General features: G+C 40.8%; 1 protein-coding gene across 7 annotated transcripts in view; it reads right to left on the reverse strand.

Moving 5' to 3' along the window:
- The window catches only part of STARD13 (StAR related lipid transfer domain containing 13), a 249,314-nt gene that overhangs the window by 27,620 nt on the left and 205,375 nt on the right, over positions 1-16,319 (reverse strand). For all 7 annotated transcript variants that reach the window (XM_024230840.3, XM_024230841.3, XM_024230839.3 and 4 more), the window contains exon 4: positions 11,001-11,064. In XM_024230840.3, coding sequence (XP_024086608.3) covers positions 11,001-11,064 — 64 coding nt within the window. The remainder of the gene's footprint in view (positions 1-11,000; positions 11,065-16,319) is intronic.

Raw genomic sequence — 16,319 nt, forward strand, 5'->3', positions numbered from 1 at the left:
GCCTTCTGCTTGAGAGGCTCCACTCTCAGTTGTTACAGGTAAAGTCATCAAGAGCCGGGCCTAAGAGCCGGGCCTGCTGCAGTGAGCCGTGATGGCACCACTGCACCCCAGCCACAGCAACAAAGTGAGACCCTATCTCAAAAAAATAAAAAAGAGCAGGACCTGTGTTTCTCTGTTTCATTATTCATATAAACATATTTATTCATATGTATAGCCTGTCCAATGCCAAGGACATAATAATTGCTTATTTTTTGTGAATTGAATTAAATTTATTTTACTCTACTTGGGTGTTCAGTTTTAAGACCTGGTTCCAAGTGTCAGTGATACCAGTTAAGAGCTAGGTGACTGTCCACAGTCTACTTACCCTCTCTAAAGTAAGTTTCTGCCACTTATAAGATTGAAGCGGGTCTTGCCTCATAGGTTTGCTGAAGGGAATAAAGAAGGTAGGGCATTCAGCAATCCCTCACTGAGAGGTATTTGCTTATTTGTATCTTTCAATGTTTGTTCAATTGCCTACCAATCTTTTTATGTATCTAGCGTCCACTTTAACTCCCTTTAACCTTGCAGTGTATTGTTTTTAAGGAAACCTAAGCAGATGCACAATTAATCATTGTGGGGATCCTCCTATTCTTGTTTATTCCTTCAAAATCTAGTTTCTGTGTAGGTTTGACTAAATGACAAACTTGAACATTCAAGTTTAAAGTGAAAGCAAGTACAAAGCCAAGGTACAGAAAAGAATTCTATGGCTTAGAAGTCAGGCGCTGTGGCTGATATGGTTTGGTTGTGTTCCCACCAAAATCTAATCTTGAATTGTAGCTCCCATAATTCCCATGTGTTGATGTGTTATGGGAGGGACCCGGCAGGAGATAATTGAATTGTGGGGGTGGTTCCCCCATACTGTTCTTGTGGTAGTGAATAAGTCTCATGAGAGCTGATGGTTTTATAAGGGGAAACCCCTTTTGCTTGGCTCTCACTCTCTCTTGTCTGCCACCATGTAAGATGTACCTTTTGCCTTCCACCATGATTGTGAGGCCTGCCTACATGAAACTGTGAGTCCATTAAACCTCTTTTTACTTATAAATAACCCAGTCTCAGGTATGTCTTTATCAGCAGCATGAAAAATGGACTAATACAGTGGCTCACGCCTGTAATCTCTGCTACTTGGGAGTCTGAGGTGGAAGGTCTTTTGAGTCCAGGAGTTTGAGTCCAGCCTGGGCAACATATCAAGACCCTGTCTCTTAAAAAAAGGAAACAAAAAGAAACAAAAAAGAATCCTACAGCTTGAGATCACAGTGAAAAATGAGCTTTGAGTTTTAAAACAGTTGTATAAAGCTCTGATGAAATAGTTTAGAAAGTTGTAATTGTACAAGTGGAAAAAGGGCAAGACTCCAGCACGGTGACTCAAAATATACTTTCCTACTAGTACTTTCTACTCCCTCTTTTCCTGTGATTGATATAATAAAAACTGACATATGAGGGTCATTTATACACAAGGTGCCATGATAGGCTGAACATTGAACTTATTGGATTTTTGTATTGCATTTTAGGAAGCTAGTGAGAAGTTGATATTAAATAAGGACTGTGAAAAAGCCCTTTTAGCAGATAGTTTTTGAGAAGACAAAAAAAGGATATGACTTTAAAAAAATATGGATATTTTAAAACAGAAACTACAATATTTAGTGTTGGCCCCAACTACCTCTTTCAAACCTGGTTATGATGCCAGCACACCACATACTAGTTGGATAGGGACTCCTTTATTTAGGTTAAGAATACATGCCAAGCTGGGCACTGTGGCCTGGGAAGGGAAAGCCTGGCCCTGTCTGCTGGTCTCTAAGAGCTTATTATACTCACTTTGGCCAACAGGAAGATATTTACAGCCCAACTAAGGCATGTGAAAAAGTGGCAAACTCCTGGGAAAAAAGGAAAACAGCTCAGAGGAATTTTGCAGTATTTAGGTTGTTTGAACCAAAGCAAGCAAACAAAAACCAAAGCAATAGAAAACAAAATGCAACAAAGAAAAACAACGACCATTCTTCTTCGGCACCCTGTGCCTACAATGACCATGGTATGTCCCAAAGGGTATTGAAATGGTCGTGTCTGTTTCTTCTACTAATGATGGATATTTCAAACTATTTGATAGTGACATGCAACAAAAAATATATTTTCCATCACAACTCAGGGCACCTATACAGACTATACTAAAGCAAAAAAAGAAAAAAGTTATGCTTAAGTAATTATCCTTGTTTGTTTGTATTCTGACACTTTTTAGTGTAGTTTAGTCTATTTTATTTTTTTAAATGTTGTTTGTGATCCACCAAATTCACTTGACAACCTACCAAGGGGCCATGATCTGCAGTATGAAAAACACATTGCAGTAGAGTTTAAGGTTTTTTTACGCACCTGGGACCCAGCAGAGCATCAGGCACATTTCAGACTCTCCAGTGGTATTTATGGAAGTGTACTGATTGTTTAAAAGAGATTATCAGATTTCATTTGTTTGATAATTTTTTTGAGGTTAACAATGAATAGTTTGTGATTATTTAGAAATGCAAAATGGAAATCTCTAGGAGTCAGATGTGTTTGTAAAGAAAAGGATACATCAAACTAACTTTATTCTCCTGTCTCAGAGGCAGGAGAATGGTGTGAACCTGGGAGGCGGAGCTTGCAGTGAGCCGAGATCGCGCCACTGCACTACAGACTGGGTGACAGAGCGAGACTCTGTTTCAAAAAAAAAAAAAGAAAAAAAGAAACCATGGATGTACTAGGGACATGGAACATCAGAATTTCAGTAAGACAACTGAAAATAGGTTCCCATGTTGTGGACAATATGGCTCACTAGCTAGATGATACACAGGGGAGTCCAATCTTTTGGCTTCCTTGGCCCATATTGGAAGAAGAAGAATTGTCTTGGGCCACACATAAAACACACTAACACTAATGATAGCTGATGAGCTTTAAAAAATGGCCAAAAAAACACATAATGTTTTAAGAAAGTTTATGAATTTGTGTTGGGGCACATCCAAAGCTGTCCTGGGCCACATATAGCCCATGAGCCATGGGTTGGACAAGCTTGCTACAGAGAGTTTTGTTAGTAACTGGTTGAGTAACTCCTCTAAAGTGTGTGACTAAAAGACTGTAAATAACTGAAGGAAGCATGTCTCAAGGTTATGATCATTTTAAGAGTAACTTGAATGGGCCGGAACTCATGTTTTTAAACTGTAAAGATGGTATTAGGCTATTTGCTAAGGGTTCTTTGAGACTCAGTTTTCTGAGTTAGAAAATGGAAACACTAATAACCCATGTCTAGCATGATTTATCAACAGAACCAAATGGGACTATATGTGAAAACACCATATAAACCCTAAAGTGGTAGATGAAACTAGTTATTGTTGTTAGAGAATAGCAATATTGAGAAGTGTGTAGAGCTTAATAGAAGTGAAGGATGACCGTTAATAAGATAAAATTTCATAAAAGTAAAATATAATGGCTGTAACTTCAACTACAGGATGTGCAGGATAAAATCAACTACAGGATGTGCAGGATAAAACGAACATAGTTCAACAGCCTTTCCTGTTATTAATAGACTTGAGAGTTCTGGCAGATGTAAGCTTAATGTGACTTAACCATGTAATATGGCTACTGAACAAAGACACCAACCTTAGGATGCATGACCAGAGCATAGATCCCAAGACTCAAAAGGTCAATGCCCACTGCATTCTGCACTGGTCACATATATCAGGAACAATGGGTTCTTTCTAAGCGTCCCACATTTTAAGGGGTACATTTCTAGAGAATAGTAATCAAAATGGCCAAGGATCTAAGAACCACAACCTCCTGGGTTGGACAATTGAAAGAACTAATAGCTTGATTTAGAAATGAGGAACTCTAGACAGTGCTACTCAGAGGGTGGTCAGGGGGCTGCCAGTTCCCAAACTTGGTCTTTAATGAGGTAGATACAGAAATTGAGAGTAAGCATTAAAACCATTTGTCACCATTTGAAAAGTCTGTGCTAACTGAGCTCAAAATCAATGGATTTGTCTTACTAAACAGGGTAGGGACCAGTTTGGGTGTAGTCAAATTCAAATGGTGAGTCCTATGAGTGACAGCTGCATGGTACTGGTGTGTGGTCGATCTGATTTACAACAAGTGCCAATTCAAGGTTAGTTTGCTTACCATAACCCAAAGTGTATAATGTACAGAATCCATTGTTTCACAGGTAATTTACATTTATAACTTTATAATTATAAGAATTGGCTAGAGATGAAGAACTGAAGATGAATTTTGGAAATATAGCATCACTTACATCATTTTGAATAAAAGATGAATGGAATACCCTAAAGTAGTAAATGAAAAGGAATACCCTAAACTTTTAACTTGCCTTAAAAAACCTTTCTTCACCAGTTTCCCTACGATGACTGGTACTCAAACAAAAGAATTTTAGATATACATTATTACCCATGAGTAGCATTGTTATCAATCCTACTTAACTTAGATAACAAAGAAGAAACTTGTTGTCACATTAAAAATCTTATGGCCAGGCACAGTGGCTCACACCTGTAATCCCAGCACTTTGGAAGGCCGAGGCAAATGGATCACCTGAGATCAGAAGTTTGAGACCAGCCTGACCCACATGGTGAAACCTGTCGCTACTAAAAATACAGAAATTAGCCTGGTATGGTGGTGCATGCCTGTAGTCACAGCTACTCAGGAGGCTGAGGCAGGAGATTGCTTGAACCCCAGAGGCAAAGGTTGCAGTGAGCTGAGTTCGTGCCACTGCACTCTAGCCTGGGTGATGGAGTGAGACTCTACCTCAAAAAAAAAATTATATATATCTTATACATTTGCAGTCAAAGTGTTTGTTCAAAGTGTGCATATAGGTGTTTAATTTGAGGGATTTCTGTTTTAAAGTAAACTTTTTGTTCAGTTATGACAGATAAACAACAAAAATGGTATGAGCACAATTGTGATTCTTTGTATTAATCACATATATGCACACTTTCAATAAAAATCTGAACAGTTTTTGTAATTCTTTTCTATTGATAGCAGCAGGAGGCAGTCAAATGCCTAGGCAAATAGGGGCAGCTTCCTGGTGAAACCCCACCTTCAAGCCAAAGATAGTTTGAAGGCTGAAAGCCAGGCTACAAATCCACAGACTGGATTGAGAACCTCTCTTCCCATTTGCCATGCTTTCCTCTGATTGATCCTCACCCTTCATCTATTTTACATATAACTACCTTTCCCTAATTGGTTTTTTACACTGTCATGCCCACCTTTGATTGGTGTCTTTCTTTTAGCTTTTTTGCACACTCACAAACCAATCAGCAGGCACTCCCTCATTCTGAGCCTATAAAAGCCCAGACCCAGCCACACTAGGGGAGAAAACCATCCGACTTAGGGACCACCCTTGCATCCCCTCTCCACTGAGAGCTGTTGTGTCACTCAATAAAAATTATTCTCCACCCTCCTCACCCTTTAATTGTCAGCATAACCTCATTCTTCTTTGATGTGGGACAAGAACCTGGAACCCACTGAACAGTGGGGTCGAAAGGGGTTGTAAGCTGCAGCCCTCCTTTTGCTGGCGCCAAGAAGAAGCAGCAGGGCTGGGTCAACCAGGGAGCCACGGGCCACAGAGCAGGGTGACAGGAACAAAGAAGCAGGGGCCTCTGCCAGGCACAGAAGTTTCCGGCTGACGAAGTGGGGCTGAGAAAAATCCTGCATCATTATTTCCTCTTATATTTGTTTTGATTATATTTATCGGTACTCACCTTTGTGTCATTTGAGCCTAACAAGAAAACATTAAGGCTTGTATTTTCTATAATTTGTTAAAATTAATATTTCTAATAATTCATTTGTATTGAATTTTACAAAAGTATCTTAGTCTGTGGCAGACTGGAAAAAAATAAAATAAGAAAACCAGTCATTCACCACTGACAGTTGAGAAACTGTTCTAGATTGAGCAAGGGTCTGCAAACGTTTTCTGTATAGGGCCATTTCATAAATATTTTAGGTGTATGCGCCATAAGGTCTCTTTCTCTCACCTACTCAGCTCTGCCATTGTTGTGAAATGAATGGGGGTAGCTATTGATTCAATAAAACTTTATTTATGAAAGCAGGAGCAGCAGTGTGCTGATTCCTGTTCTGGAGGACAGAGCTAAAGGGCTTCTGAGTGAATGGGGAAATCCATATTCTGTGCTTCACCAGGGAAAAAAGCTAGGGTCAGATGGGCCAGTTTAGAAGGAATCAGCTCCTAGCTTATCATATGGAAGGCCTTTCTAGTCTGTAGAATAAAATAAATTGCCTTGCCTTGTGAAGAGCTCGTCATGTTGAGAAGCTTATAATAAACAGTGGCTCAGCAAATTGTGAGGGAGAGGGATGCTCTAAGAAGCAAATCCTGCAGTGAGTGAGTGGGAGGTTGGAAAATAAGACCAAAGATCCTTCCAACTCAAATACCCTACAGTTTTAGGACATTCGCATGTAATTATTTGCAATTCAAGGCTGTTAATACTCTCCAGCCAAGTGAATGATGGACTTTCTCTCATCTGACTGCTCTTTGGAGTTGCCAGGAGGTGTCTCATTTGATGGGAGATGCGGGGGTGTGCAAGGGAGTGGGAAGTAAGGGTGAGGTGGGGGCTGGGCCCCTTGTCAACAGCTGCAGTGCCTCTGAAATGCCGACGGCATCCAGGCCAGGAGGTGCTGGCTGCAAGGTGGCAATTAGTCATGGTTTCTGTGTTGCTTTCCACCTTTGGTCATTATTTCAGAGAGCCTTATTAAAATTATAACTTCAACCAGAACCTTCTTTGGAAGCTGCTCTTTCTCTCTTGAGACATATTCCTAGGTAAGAGGAAAGGTAAGAGTCCCATGTGGATATGTGTCCTTCTCTTTCCTCATTTAATAAACAGCCTAATTGGAGTCTTCAGTCTCTGGCTTTTACTTTGAATAGAAGATGAATCACATAAACACTTTAATCAGGGGATTTCAATGTCATCATGGAGCAAGCACGAATTTTGTAGGTAATAATGAGAAAGAAACATTTTCCCGAGAAAAGCTACTTTGTGTGTGCTTTGGTGTTTTTAATTTAGATGAGTCTCCGCTGTTTGGCTTTTTTTTTTTTCTAAAAATGAGAACATTCTTCACTGAAATTATATATTCCTCAGAGACAGATGCCAACCAGACATTCCATAAAGAAGGGCTTTTTTTAAAAGATGGAATTTGGCCATATCTTTATACTGGAAACAGGAACCCACATGAATCCACAGCTGCAAAAGGCAACGCATCCATAGTCACATAGAAATTTAGATGCTAACTGGAGCTATGTGGCCGGGCCTGCCTGTTTGGAAGCAGGAATGAGCCACTGGGAATGCCGCGGGAGTGGAGAGCCTGAGCCGCAGGCAGCAGAAGTGCTGGTGTCCTGTCTCCTGAAATGCTCTTGGCTGGGTTGTTAGTCTTCCAGTGAGGTGTGCAGCTAAGCTCGAGAATACTCCTCCACCTGACTCTTACAGAGGCAGGGAAGGTCATTTCGAATCCTTAAAGGAACCTTTTCTCTTCTGCAAAACAGTTAGAAACTGTATTGTGGGAGGGTAGGGGTGATGTCATTTCTCCCAGTGCTTTGGAAGTGGCATTTCATGTATAAGAAAGGTGTATGGCTAATCAGGCATGAAAAAGCCTTCATCACTGTCACCACCTACTTGTGGACTTTTCACATTCTTCCTCGTGTCAGCCCACCAAAATCTACAGGATTAAACACAATTGTCATGAAGACAACAAATAAATTGTGGACTTTAGTACAGATGGCAAGAACAATGCCTCTTATAAAAACAATACACACAGTGAATTGAATGCATTGCTGAGGAAACATGAGACCCTTGCAGGTCTCAGGCCAAGGGCTAGAGGCTCACCCAGGCTCCAGTTTGTCTCTGAATATCTCTGAAAGGTGAGTAGTAGCAGTCCAGTGCTAGATTACCTGGATTCAAGTCCTGCCTCTGCTATTTCTGTATGGCTTTGGGCAAGTGCCAAGCCCTTCAATTTCTGCATCTGTGACATGGAGTTAAGGACAAGGAATAATGCCTGCTGGGGAGGAAGCCCTGTGTCAGCTTTTGCTATCCCTACAAACTGCTGAGCCAGCACCTGCAACCCTTTCATAGGTCCAGCAGTCCCAAGGCACAATGATTGTGACCCCAGACAGTTTAGCTACTTGGGGATGACTTTCTGCAGAATTAAATAAGTCTGGGACTCTGCAGATTGGGGGTGGGGATTCTATTTCTATTTCTTGGATGGCTTAACATGGGGACATACCTAGAGGAAATGCCGCTGCCTTATTTTTCTTCCAAATAAATAAATTCTGAAGTTGGCTGAAGCTTTTCACAGGGTGCCCGATTCTCGAGTCTCCTTTTCTATTTGTGATCATTTGGCCTAGTCTTAGCTCCTATTCATTTTTTTTTCTATTTTTTCACAGTAAAATAAAGGATTAAATAAAGTCTACGGCTTGTGTAAGAGGAAGAGCACAGAAACGGGTGTCACAACACAGTGTCTCCTGAGTGGTTGCTTCAATCTGGCCATGGATTCTGGTCATTATTGAGATTCATAAGTAGGTGGAGACCACATGTCAGCATTATTTATTTGAAAATTCAGGCCATGACTCTCCAATTTACAATGTGAAAAGCAATATTTTATTCAAGTGCATGCATTCTGAGGCCTATAGCTAAGCAGGGGCTTTAAGGGTGTGTGCCACTAGATGCGATATAAAGACTACATTAAGGTCAGAATACCGAAGTGACCAATTTACAGAGGAGCTTTTGTGAAGGAAATGCACAAAGAGCCAAACAAATGTTATTCAAGCCCATCTCGCCTGTGGGTTTTGAAAAGCTGGTGACAGGGTAAAAATCCAATCACTCCACTGTGTGGAAACAACTCATGTCATTAGTTTTCGGCATTTTCTTTTGTGATGCAGTGCAGCTAATGGTCAGTATAGGCAGCTGTATAGACCAGCCATTTGAGGACCCACACTTTAGACACACAGGCATGGCTGTGTTCAGTTTAATAGGAACCATGTGTTCCAATCAAAACATCTGACCCTCGTGCTTCAAATAGTATGTACGCTTCTCAAGGGGTCTATTCAGTCAGACAGCTGTTGGGAGGTTTATTCCCACATTTTTAATTTGTCTTTGGCCTGGACAAACCGCTCATGTTTTAATATTTCTCTGGATATTGTTTTTCACTGTTTTACCTCCTCAGCTTAAAGCTTTGGTTCCCAGCTCAAATCCCAAATTGTTTTTAAGGTGAGGTCCACCAAAATTCATTTGATCTTTTTTTTTTTTTTTTTGGTGTTATTTTAGAGCAGAAATTCAGATTAAAGTTATTTTCAAAGATTAGGTTACTAAGGAGTAACTTAAAATCCTTTGGCTTTAATGATTTCTCTGTGTAGAACAGGATAAAACACTTTCTTTTCTTTTCTTCTTTTTTTTTTTTTTTTTTTGAGGCGGAGTCTCTCTCTGTCAGGCTGGAGTGCGGTGGCACGATCTCAGCTCACTGCAACCTCTGCCTCCCAGGTTCAAGTGATTCTCCTTCCTCAGCCTCCTGAGTAGCTGGGACTACAGGTGTGTGCCACCATGCCCAGCTAATTTTCGTATTTTTAGTAGAGACGGGTTTCACCATGTGGGTCAGGCTGGTCTCAAACTCCTGACCTCAGATGATCCACCTGTCTCGGGCTCCCAAAGTGCTGGGATTACAGGTGTGAGCCACCGCAACTGGCCAAGAACACTTTCTTTTGATTCAAAGATTTTCTCTCTGATCCTTCAAAATACATGGAGGCTTGAGTTGCTACGTAGTGGAGATGTTAAATGAAAAAAGTAGTTAAGGATCCTAATTCTGAATTTCCTAAAAAGAATCAATTCAGTGAAAAAGAGAGGCTGTACAGCACTTTGGCTAGGAGCGTTGGTTTTGGAATCAGACATCTCCGAGGTAGAAAGCCTGCTCTGCCACTAGCTGCAAGATCGTGGGCAATGACCTAGCCTGTTCAAGATTTACCTTCCTTATAGAGAAAACAGAGAAGCCTCATCTCAGCGGATTAAATGAGATAATGTGTGGTAAGTACACAATCTAGTTCCTAGAAAACAGTACATATTCAATAAAGTACAGCTTTATTTCAAGACTCAAATCTCTAGTCTTATCCATAAAGAGGAAGCAGCACATGGCAAGTCCTGTGATGGGGAGGGAGCTTAGTGACTTTTCAGACTGAACCGAATTCCTTGTGGCTAGAGAAAAGTACACGGTGGGGAGAATGGTGAAAGATGAGCCAGAGTTCAGGATCTTGTCACACTGTCCCCAGGCCCCATCATACATTATCAACTGAATCTGTCTGATAGTGGAGGCATCTTGACACGTGCATGAAATAAAACACTACTGGAAAAAATGAGCCAGAAGTCACTCCCCATGGACCCCCAGATCCTTTCTGAACTTTTAATCTACTCACTGCTGTGAAGCATTTGAGTCTAATAAGGGGTTGACATTTACAACGGACACTTCTGAAAGATCACCGTAAAGCACCAAGATATTTTACATCTTTACGCAAACCCTCTAATAAAAAAAGAAAGCAAAATGAAATGGTAAAACAAATAGATTTCAGTCTTAGTTTATAATAGACTTATTTAGGTGGTTATGATGAAATGGGACATGGAGAATACACATGGATGGTCAGGTATTTCAAAATTTTGCTTAGGTTCATGTTGCTTTTTTGTTTTTGGAGACAGGGTCTCACTGTGTCACCCAGGCTGAGGTGCAGTGGCATGATCCTGGCTCACTGCAGCCTCAACCTTCTGGGTTCAAGCAATGCCCCCAACTCAGCCTCTCGATAGCTGGGACTACAGGCACAAGCCACTGTGCCCAGCTAATTTATTATTTTTTTTTTTTGTAGACACAAGGGTCTCACTATGTTGCTCAGATTGGTCTCAAACTCCTGGCATTCACTGGCATAGCCACATTCTTAGTAAGGTGTGGGCACCTACCTTTTTCCTTTGGAAGTTCACATCAAGTTTCATTGAGGCACACTTGTTCAACGTATTTAGTCGTCTAAAAGGAAAGAAAAATGTGATGATTACTTTCACTAATGAATTTAAATCTCTCCAGTTTGATAATCCTCCTTTATTTCCAGTAAAGTTGAAACTGCAGGAACAACCAATTATGTCCCAAGACAGTACTGCACCCATAGAAGGTATGCTATAAAGTAGTTCCCATTTGTGCTGCAGCCTCCTGACCTGCGAGGACTCTACCACTAAGCCTACCAATCCCTGCCTTTTCCCTAATCTAAACCCAGCCCTTTTCTGGCTTCTCTTTCCACTGTTCTTGGAATCCATGGCCGATCATTTTAGCCATACTTTCACTATCCCCTCCAATCGTTTGCCACCTTGACCTTGCATCAAGTCTATCCTGTTAACCTCCAAATATGGATCAACACAATCATGTATCTTCTCTCCTGATCTCAGGTGGTTGGGTATAGGTGGAAAATAACTCACATTACACTGCTGAATTATACACTCTATAGGCTAACTATGTCGCTCCAAAACATGTATGTTGAAGCCCTCCATTCACATATGTCAATGCCCAACATGATTGATTTGGAGTAAAGAAGTGATTAAGAGTAAAGGAGTCACCAGGGAGGAGCTCTGATCCCAGAGGATTAGTGTCCTTGTAAGAAGAGATACCAGAGAGCTCCCTCTCTCTCTGCATGTGAGGACACAGTGGGAAGGCGGACATCTACAGGTCACAGGACCCTTACCAGAAGCCAAACCCTGCCAGCACCTTGATCTTGAACTTTCCAGCCTCCAGAACTGTGAAAAAATAAATTTCTGTTGTTTAAGCCACTCGGTCATGGTGTTCCATCAAGGCAGCCTATGCTAATAAATACATTTTGATTTTCACCCTCAGCTGGACTCTCAAAGATGTTACCCAGCATTTCTTTCATTTCATTGGGATTACAGGCATAAGCCACTGTGCCCAGGCCCTCTTTCTGACTTCTATCATCCATAGATTAGTTTTGCTTCTTCTCGGTCATTGTGTAAGTAGAATTATATAGTATGTGTTTTTTGAGTGACTGTTTTTTCATTCAACACAACGTTTGTGAGATTGATTCATGTTGTTGAGTATAGCAATAATCATTCAGCTTAGTTGCTCAGTATGAAGACACACAATTGGGTTACCTATTCTCTTGCTGATGGACATTTGAGCTGTTTCCAGTCGTTTCTTTTGTTTGTTTGTTTGTTTGTTTGTTTTTTGAGATGGAGTCTCACTCTGTTGCCCAGGCTGGAGTGCAGTGTCACAATCTCGGCTCACTGCAACCTCTGCCTCCCAGGCTCAAGCAATTCTCCTGCCTCAGCCTCCTGAGTAGCTGGGACTACAGGTGCACACCACCACACAGGCTAATTTTTGTATTTTTAATAGAGATGGGGTTTCACCATGTTGGCCAGGATGGTCTTGATCTCCTGACCTCGTGATCCACCCACCTCGGCCTCCCAAAGTGCTGGGATTACAGGCGTAAGCCTCCGCGCCCAGCTTGTTTCCAGTTTTGACCAATGAATTTCTAACCATCAAATTCAATGGCTTCTTTTTAGCAAAGACCTATTAATAGCAAAAGTCACACATTAGTACCCATCATTCCTTGAAATCCTTTTCATCCTTGACATTCAAGATTATGAATTATCTCATCTCTCTGGACACTATCTCCTTCCTGCCACCAAGCAGTACTTGCCCCTTAACTATTAATTTTTTTGTTAGAATTCAGACGGAGGTCCATCCTTTTTTACTCTCCATGGCCTTACTGAAGAATCTTAACATAAATTAGACTCGAATGATACCCAGTCCTCTGTCTTCAGCCCAGGCATCTCATCTGAGGCCAGAGTCTCATTTTGCATTCTCTTCAAAACCTGTTTCTCCTACTTACTGTCTTGTCTTGACTAAGAGCATCACCAATGGGCCACCCAAACTGGAAAATAATGTCATCTTGAGGCTCTACTCCTTCACAATCTACATTCATTGATCACCAAATCCTGTCAATTATACCTCTATGATGTCTTTGAAGTCTTGCCTCTCCTTTGGCCCTAATTCAGTCTCCTGTCGTTGTTTATCAAGAGTCAGGCATCAGCCTCCTAATTGGTTTCACTACCACTTCTAAAACTTTACACTGAAACCAGTTCTATTTCTCAACTTTTTCTCATGTCGCTCACTGACTGAAATATGTTTAATGACTCTCCTCATTTTCAACCATCTCCAATGTACCCTCTGACTACACATTCATTAGTGTCAGATATACCAGGCAGTGATGAGTTGGAAGCTGATCATCTCGTCTGAGACCATCTTTGGCAGGTTCTCAGCCTGTCTCTTTGGTCTGTTCTACATGTGTTAGCGTGTCTACCTAAGAGCAGGTGTGAAGTGAAAAAAAAATGGTTGATATTGCACATTTGGTGGCTCTGTAACAGGTTTGTTTAGGGAAGGATTGCCTGTGTTTTATAAAATGAACTTATCTCATGAACTTGTTCTTCCATTATGGTTTGGAAGCACAAACAAAACACTCCATTCTGCTTTTCTGTGGAAAAGCTTTTGATCTATGACATACACACAAGACATCAAAGGAATCATCTTCTATATACCACAGACTCGAATATGCTTTATACTTTCTGACACATGCAGGAAGTTTATTTATTATTTTCTAAAGCTGAAGACTCTAAGTAGATTTGACTTTGTAGCTCTGGGTCCTTTTATTGCCCCTAAACTCAAATGTTTGCCTGTACCTTACAAATTGCTTCTCTACTTGGAGAAAGTAGTTGCAAAACATGTATTTGATAAAGGACTCATATACAGAACACCTAAAGAATTCTTAAACTCAGTAACAAGTCAAACAACCTGATTTTTCAAATGGGCAGAATATTCGAACAGATACTTCTAAGAGAAGACATGAAAAGATGTTCAATATCATCAGTCATGAAAGAAATGCAAATTAAAATCGTAACGAGACACCACTACACAACAGAATGTCCAAAGTAAAAACGCTGACAACATTAAGTATTAGCAAGGATTCAGAACTACTGAAACTTCCAAAGGGGTACAGTCTCTGGAAAACAGTTTGGCAGTCTCTTATAAAATTAGATATATTTTTAGCACTTGATCTAGCAATTCCACTCTCAGCTACTTATGCAAGATAAAAGAAATCATATGTCCACAAAAAGATTTATACTTTCTATTTTTTTTTTTTTTGCTGTAAAAAGGTTTGTACTTGAATGTTCATAGCAGCTTTAATCATAAGATAGCCAAAAAGTAGAAATGGCCCAAATGTCCATCAGCTGGTAAATGGATATAAAAATTGTGGTATATCCATACAATGGAATACTCAACAATTCAAGGCACTAACTGTTGATACATACAACACTATGCATGAATCTCAGAGTCATTATGCTAAGTAAAAGAACCCACACACAAAGAGCATACACTACAGGATTCCACTCATCAAAAAAATTTCAGGCAAGACAAAACTGTAGTGACAGGAAACAGATGAGTGGTTGCCAAATGCCGGCACTGGGGGAATTTTTGAGGTCACAAAAATGTTCTGTGTCATGGCTGGGCATGGTGGCTCATGCCTGTCATCCCAGAACTTTGGGAGGCCAAGGTGGGCAGATTGCTTGAGCCCAGGAGTTTGAGACCAGCCTGGGCAACATGGAGAGGCCCTGTCGCTACAAAAAAATATATATAAAAATTAAGCTGGATGTGGTGGCTTATGCCTGTAATCCCAGCACTTTGGGAGGCCAAGGCAGGTGGATCACCTGAGGTCAGGAGTTCAAGACCAGCCTGACTAACATGGTAAAACCCCATTTCTACTAAAAATACAAAATTAGCCAAGCATGGTGGCACATGCCTGTAATCCCAGCTACTCAGGAGGCTGAGGCAGGAAAATTGCTTGAACCCAAGAGGCAGAGGTTGCAGCAAGCCAAGATCGCGCCATTGCACTCCAGCATGGGTGACAGAGTGAAACTCCATCTCAAAAAAAAAAAAGTTAGCTGGGCATGGTGGCACGTGCCTGTAGTCCTAGCTACACAGGAGGCTGAAGTGAGAGGATTACTTGAGCCTGGGAGGTCAAGGCTGCAGTGAGCTGAGACCACGCCACCGCACTCCAGCCTGGGTGACACAGTAGGACCCTGTAGCTGAAAAAATAAAGTTTTATGTCATGATTGTGGTGATAGTTACATAACTGTACATTTGACAAAATTAATCAAATTGTATACTTTGGTGATTTTTTGGAATATAAATTATATTTAAATAAAGCTGAATAAAAAATAATGCAAGTGAGTGATATCAGTGGAAAAGGTTAAGTAAAAACCTCCAAAACCCCACTTCTTCATAAAATCAACAAAAGTACTGGCAAATATTGTCAAAATCAACTTTTTAAGAAAGCTGTAAATTGATATGGGCTTTCAACAAACAAAGTAACACTAAGTGTCTATTTAAGAAAAATGGTTAAACATATGTAAGGACAGTGAGCTTTGTGACATTCAAACCCACCCTATTCCTGTGCCCTTTTCCCCAGCTTTTCAGGAGCTTTGAAAATCAACAGCATCACCATCAGAGTAGCTGTGAAAACTAGTAGCCTTGCATCCACTGGAGAGGGAAGAACATGTTTGAGCTTCCCCAAAACTCCATTACCAAAGGATTGTCATTATCTGAGCTGTCTGGGAATTCCCTGAAAACCCCCATTCACAGGGCTTATCTTTATTTAACCGGACTCAAATCATCACTGAAACTAGCTTATACCCAGCGTGTTTGTCAAAGACAGTCAGTAGTAATTAGTGAACATGGCAGTTGCCTGAAATGGTAATAACAGTTGAGCCAAACAAGATGCTAACCAAAAAGCTTAAAAAGAATAGCTGGGAAAATGAGATGTCCATAGGGGACTTAGAAAAGTTCCAATGTATTCCTAGGAATCTAGAAGGCCAAGTACATGTGCAGAACTGTGTATATACCCAGGAAAGACCTGAGCTGGCCCTAATCTTCCACCTTTAGCTGACCTTGATGATCTGCACAAGCAGGAAATCAAGGCTAAGGCAGAGTTATCAATTCCCTGCTGGAGTGTTGAAGCCATATTGTAACATGCACAAAGAGCCCCTCAGCAAAGACTGAGGGATTGGTTGAAGGTATCTAAGAAAATCTCTGCCCAATCATTTGCTGATTACTAAATTAACTGAGTAGATACTTCAGCGCATACAACAAGGGATACAAACTTTAGAGAATTAGTTCCAGATATTCATTAAACAGATAGCAACAATGACCACCCTGGGAAGAGA

The sequence above is a fragment of the Pongo abelii genome, chromosome 14, assembly GCF_028885655.2.
Source record: "Pongo abelii isolate AG06213 chromosome 14, NHGRI_mPonAbe1-v2.0_pri, whole genome shotgun sequence".
In the NCBI taxonomy this organism is placed as follows: Eukaryota; Metazoa; Chordata; class Mammalia; order Primates; family Hominidae; genus Pongo; species Pongo abelii.